This window comes from Oryza brachyantha, chromosome 11 (assembly GCF_000231095.2).
Source record: "Oryza brachyantha chromosome 11, ObraRS2, whole genome shotgun sequence".
Lineage (NCBI taxonomy): Eukaryota > Viridiplantae > Streptophyta > Magnoliopsida > Poales > Poaceae > Oryza > Oryza brachyantha.
Window position 1 is genome coordinate 859,135 of NC_023173.2, and position 6,000 is coordinate 865,134.

Here is a 6,000-nt window from a genome sequence, read left to right on the forward strand (position 1 = left end):
ATTCATTAATTATTGGATTTCGGTCGGCCTTCCAAGCGGCCCCGGAAAAAAAAAAGATTCATTAATTATTGTCCTGGCAAGGAAAAGCTACAGCGACCACCTTTCATTAGCTAAATGAAATGCTTATCCTGCTCTCTCTCTCTCTCTCTCTCTCTCTCTCTCTCTCTCTCTCAAGAAAATGAGATGCTTATCTGGCTTGCTCCACGTCACACACGATAACCATATCCATGTCCTGATCACTCCTTCGATGCAAGTGCGAGTGATGATGGTGACGATGACCATGTCTCAAGGGCACCATGAACTAGAGTATTAGGCGACGATACGAGTGTACTTACAATCTTACACAGTGACTAAAAATAGCTAGCAAGATATTACACGTACAGATGGCCATACACCTAGCAGTCTTGCCTAGCTTAATTCTCAAACCATCTCTGAATTTTCTTCAGATAGTACATGTATACTGATATACATGATTATAGACTGAGAAAAATATATGGTAATTAACTTGGTTTAAAAGTTTGTTAATTAGACTGGAGCATGGTCCTGCCTCAGAGTGGACATCTTTAGAATTAGAAACGGAGTAACATGGTGGATGACAGATGACAAGACAATGAGGGCTCCTTGTTAATTACAAAAGCAAAAGAAAGAAAGAAAGATAACGACTGGTTTCTGCATGGGAAAAAAAAATACAGGAAGACATCGAGTGGCTTCCATATCTTAAACAGAGTGTTGACGTATGAAAACACAACGCCTGGAGTGCAAAACTGACGCAGCCTTGGATACGTGCAACGCTGATAACATCATAATACAACAATGCAGTATATGCTTCAGAGAAATACAGATTATCACTACTCCAGGAAAGCGAGTACAACTGAACACCACCAATGTAACATCACAAAGTAGAGCTCAACAAAGATGCACAGCGAAGTAGATAACTCATGGAACAAGACTACAGATGAAAGACCAAACTTATGTAGCATAGCAACCATCGAACCACTCTTAGTTCAGCCTTTCATTTCTGGGGTTAAACCTTGCCGGTTTTGGCAGGGCAAACACAGTCAAGAAACACATAAGACCACTGTGAAAATTAGAGGGCCTTACAAACAGCAGCATGCAGAGCAAATTTACAGGTTGAAAACTGGGTAGAAAGCCAAAAAAAAAAAAAGAAGAGAAAAAAAAACAAAAGCACACGACGCAGGTGTGCACACACGCACCATCCACGGTTTAGACTTGCAATGTACAACTGAACCTATTCCAGAAGTAACTGAAACAGCACACTCTCATCTTACCCTGCAAGCTGGGACAGCAGGGGAGCACTTGGGGTTTGGAATTGCTCTACAGTGGACGCTGTTCGTCGTTAGTCTGCGGTTAACCCTGTAGCTCGGAAGGCCACTGCCAAGAACAGATTGAACAGTTCCATCACTTCCACCGCTGCCCTGCAATGGCTCGAGAGTCTCAACAACGTCGCTCATCAGAGGTCTTGCCTTTGGGTTTTGGCTCAAGCAGTAGTACGCTAGGCTGCAAGCTTTGTGGGCAGCTCTAACTGAATACTGTCCCTCCAGCTTTGGGTCAATGATTTGGAGAAGCCTCCTCTTGTCATTGAGCTTGGGAAGGGCCCAGTCAACCAAGCTGTGCTCCCTGCTGGGCCGTGACTTGTCAATGGACTTGCGCCCAGTCAAGAGTTCAAGGAGGACAACACCAAAGCTGTAGACATCACTTCTAGCAGTCAAGTGACCTGCCCCATAGATTATATTCATCAGATTTGAAGTTGCAACGGGAAAACAGAAACCGCATACTGGCATCCCACTTGGTAAACTTTTCTTTCTGACAAAGAACCGGGTGACACTTTGATGAAGGATAACATTGATATTCAGAAAAGGTAGCAAATGTAAAAAGACAGTACCTGTCATCACATATTCAGGGGCAGCATAACCATATGTTCCCATCACCCGTGTTGATACATGGGTTTCGTCGCCTTCAGGGCCAGCTTTTGCAAGACCAAAGTCAGAGAGTTTAGCAGTATAATCCTGTGTAAGTGTAAATAAAAGATAAATGTTATTATGCCAAATATTTACATATTCCTAACAGATGCATAGAAGAGAAAGGAAAAAACAAGATGTTGACAAGAAATGCTACTCAACAGAATCCAGCAGGATATTTGATGTCTTGAAATCCCTGTAGATAATTGGCCTTTCAGCATTATGGAGGCAAGCTAACCCTTTGGCAGCTCCTAATGCAATTGACATCCTAGTAGCCCAGGGTAGTGGAGTAGCTGTCCCTGAGGAGAAAAAGGAGAGGCAGAGACAAGTCAGAAACTCTCACATACAACTAGACAAGTTCACCACAGCGTACAAGAACAAAATATAGTTGATCACTTGATCATAATCTTTAGCCAGCCATTAATTCAGCATGGGCATATAATTTTCTTACTATACAAATGAATCAACAAAATACTGCGTTGACAATTCAAATCATACATGACAGTATTCAATACTACATAATGACTAAAAATATTGAGAAAAAAATTAGCAAGTAATGATGGCATTACATAATGATAATCAAAAGAGTTCCGCAATAATATATACAGAAGAAATTTAGCAGTTAAGTATGAGAAGCTCGGATACTCAGTGTATGATAGCTATCTATCATGAATGATTGTATTTAAGTATACTGACAGAATGATTCATGATATTTAGCTATGGCAAGACAGAGTTCAGACAGCTAACTGCTCACTTTGGACAATGCTGCTAAAAATATACCGATAGAGTTTTCCAAGAATGACACTTGTGAAGAGGGCCTGAACTTACTGAAGGTCTAACAGTGAACAGCTAACTTTGTTGTTCGATCAAAGCTCTGGAAAATTTATAATCCTTATCAACAGCAAGTCAAAATGAAACCCTACCAGACCTGGTTCTAGAGCACTGATCATTTGTAAAGCATGCCTAACCATCTGGTCGATAGAGAAGATTGCTCTTATTAACAATATTTAATAGAACGGCGTCACAATTCTGTAATTCACAATATGATCAACTCTGGTGCTCGATTGTATTATAGATAAAAAAATAATATCTAAAACGGGTAATAACAGTAATTATTCAGCTATTGACATCATTCAAGAAATGATGAAAAGGAGTTGTATTCTTACTTCGGAATAAGTGGTTTTCTAGACTTCCTCGAAACATGAACTCATAGACAAGCAGCCTGTGGTCATCTTCGCAGCAATATCCAATCAACTTGACTAAATTTGGATGTCTTAGCTGCCCAAGGAACCTAACCTCAGTCTGACAAAGAAACAACAGATGAGTTAATTCTTGATAACTCTTCTAACAAAATGACTAGACTGAAAGGAAATGATTTTCCACGTTAACAATATGCCTGAAAACTTCCAAACTTGCTTACACAAGATAAATGTAACAATTTCCTAGAAGTCCTTTGCACATACATATGGATTTCAAACTAAATGCATCATGTTTCTTTGATGGACAATGTTGCTTATTCTCTTTATGAAAAAAAAAAAGAACTTTGCTTATTCTGAGCATGTGTAAGTACACTGTTCTGTTTGTAAACTTTCAAGAAATATGCTATTTAACAGTATAATTCAGGTTACATACATGTTGGTCAATGAAATTAATATGTTTAGAATTTATCGACCTATCAAGTTTTGCACATTTTTCTTAATGATACATGCCCAATGAATAATTCTAACTTAACTATGTGTAGCTTCATGAGACTTTTTCTATTCCAAAAAGGAAACAAACCAAGAAACATGAAGGCAAAAGAAACAAATTTTGCATGCTATGTTTATTTGCAAGCACACTTGTTAACATTAGCGTAACTACATGCTGCATATGCCATTCATGTGATATACATAGTTAGCAACAACGGATATTTTTCTATAATTTACATCATTAAGATGTATCATGTTCTTTTACGAGTAATTGTTACTTTTAGCATGTCCATCGACGTAATGGACATCAGCAACCAAAGCAAATTATTGAACAACTTGGTAACTCACAAGCCATTCTCTGTGTCCTTGATGTCCATCTTTGTTGAGCACCTTCACTGCAACAGGTAGTGACTTCAGACCAACCCTGACATTCTCATCTATGTAGCCCTTATAAACAGTCCCAAATCCTCCTTCACCAAGAACATAGTCAGCACGGAAGCTCTTTGTGATGGTCTCGAGCTCAAACAATGTGAAGTCAATCACATCATTGTATATGGAGATGTTCTTGGCATCTTCAATTTTCCTAGGTGTAGAAGGATCACTCATATCTGATGAGATGCGGGTGTGCTTTCTCTCTACAACAGCATTCTTGACAGGATGTTGTAACAAATGGAGCTGCTGAACTGAGAAGATGACATTTCAACACGGAAGGAAAATAGTTAAGGTACAAATCAAATTAAGGTTACAAGAAATTCAAGTTTTCTTCATCTTTTTCTTTTTTGAAAGGTAAAGAGTAAACTATAACAACTCCTCCATCCAGAGCCAACAGAGAAAATTCTCATACTTGATTCTATAGCCAGAATGAGCCGAAAATGTTAAGTATCAACTCAGGGATTCACATTGAATTATCAGCATTCACAAAGGAAGCTATAATACAAATCTAACATGAGAACTAGTAGAAACGACAGTTGGTGATTGCTAGCAATTATAAAATGGTATACTTCTCAAAAATATTATAACAGCAAGAGGTAAACCGCAATATTTCTAAGGAAAAAAAAAAGTACATACATGGGCGAATTGATTACAGCAAGAGGTAGACAGGACCAGGAGACCAGATCTACTGCACAGTTGCATGCAATAAAAAAAGGCTTCAAATTACTTAAACAATTGAGCAAACTACAAGAAGATATAATGTTTTTTCCAACTTGCAGGATCATGACTTTATTTCTGTTAAACTGAAAGTCAACAGTGCCTCAGTGAGGCTGAGAGCACAGAAATTGCAGCCCTGTTGGGGGAAGTGCCTGTATATTGTCCCGATGAACATAACAAGCCGAATTTCTGATACAACAACCAAGAAGATAAAGGGAAGACGGTAAGACTGTAACTTGGCTGGGTTATGCAGAAGAGAAGAAATCACAGAGCAGCTATAGCAGAAACATTATTAGGCTTAAGGAGATGATTCTTTGGGCTTCCCACCAAAAATCGGATGAGTTTTGAGCAAATGCAGCTTGTGAACAAAAAATCCCAGAATGCCATATGCAACAAACAGAAAAAAATGTTGAACATTTGGGGCAAATGGTGCTATCAGATTTCAATCGAACCTAAACCTGAGTACCAAAATGCTGATTTGGAATAGACCCAGCAAGAATCAACATTTGCAGCCAAAAACACCAACCCAAGGTCCCAATAAGTCATGGGGAGGCATCACAGTAGAAGAAAAGGTTGTACTTTTTTGTCAATTCCCCACTGAACTCACCAACCAAGAGATCAGGCGAGCCTAGAAATAACCACCAAGATCATATTTTTGATGGAATTCAGAGCACCCAACCAGAGATCCCATCCCAACAACCATCATCCCCAAATTAACGAGCATCACCCGGAATCGGGAAATCCCCCCCAAGAAATGAATCCGAGGAAGGTGAGGAAGCGAAGAACACCTTGCGCGTGCGCCGCGACGACGGCATTCTCCTCTCGCGTCCCGCAGTTGCCCATCTCCTCCTGTTCCTCGTGGCGCGGCGGCTGGTGGCGGCGGTGGGTCGCTTCTTCTACTTGTACCAGAGGCCCAAGCTCTCATCCTTGGTCGCTTCCTCCTCCTTCATGTCATGAGCCTATCTCTCCGTAAGCGGCGATGCTGCGTGCTGTTCGCTCGCTCCTCCTCCTTGGTCCTTGCTCGCTTTGCTTTGCTGTGTGCGCGTGGGAGGGGACGGCGGTGGGAGAGGAGGCAGCAGCAGCAACACCAACGCCTTAAACCGTTAACTGGGGGGAAAGAGGAGAAAAAGGCTGTGGGCTGGGTGTTGCTGTGTGTGAGATTGACAGACACAGAGCAATGGACA

General features: G+C 40.6%; 1 protein-coding gene across 1 annotated transcript; it reads right to left on the bottom strand.

The window, feature by feature from the left end:
• Positions 1 to 973: 973 nt before the first annotated feature.
• LOC102704003 (probable serine/threonine-protein kinase PBL8) lies at positions 974 to 6,000 on the bottom strand. The gene is made up of 6 exons (XM_040528811.1): positions 5,605 to 6,000; positions 4,016 to 4,350; positions 3,146 to 3,281; positions 2,142 to 2,278; positions 1,904 to 2,027; positions 974 to 1,735 (listed from the first exon to the last, which is right to left on the bottom strand). Exons 1-6 carry the CDS (start codon positions 5,657 to 5,659, stop codon positions 1,281 to 1,283), a joined length of 1,242 nt encoding a protein of 413 aa, XP_040384745.1. The 5' UTR covers positions 5,660 to 6,000; the 3' UTR covers positions 974 to 1,280.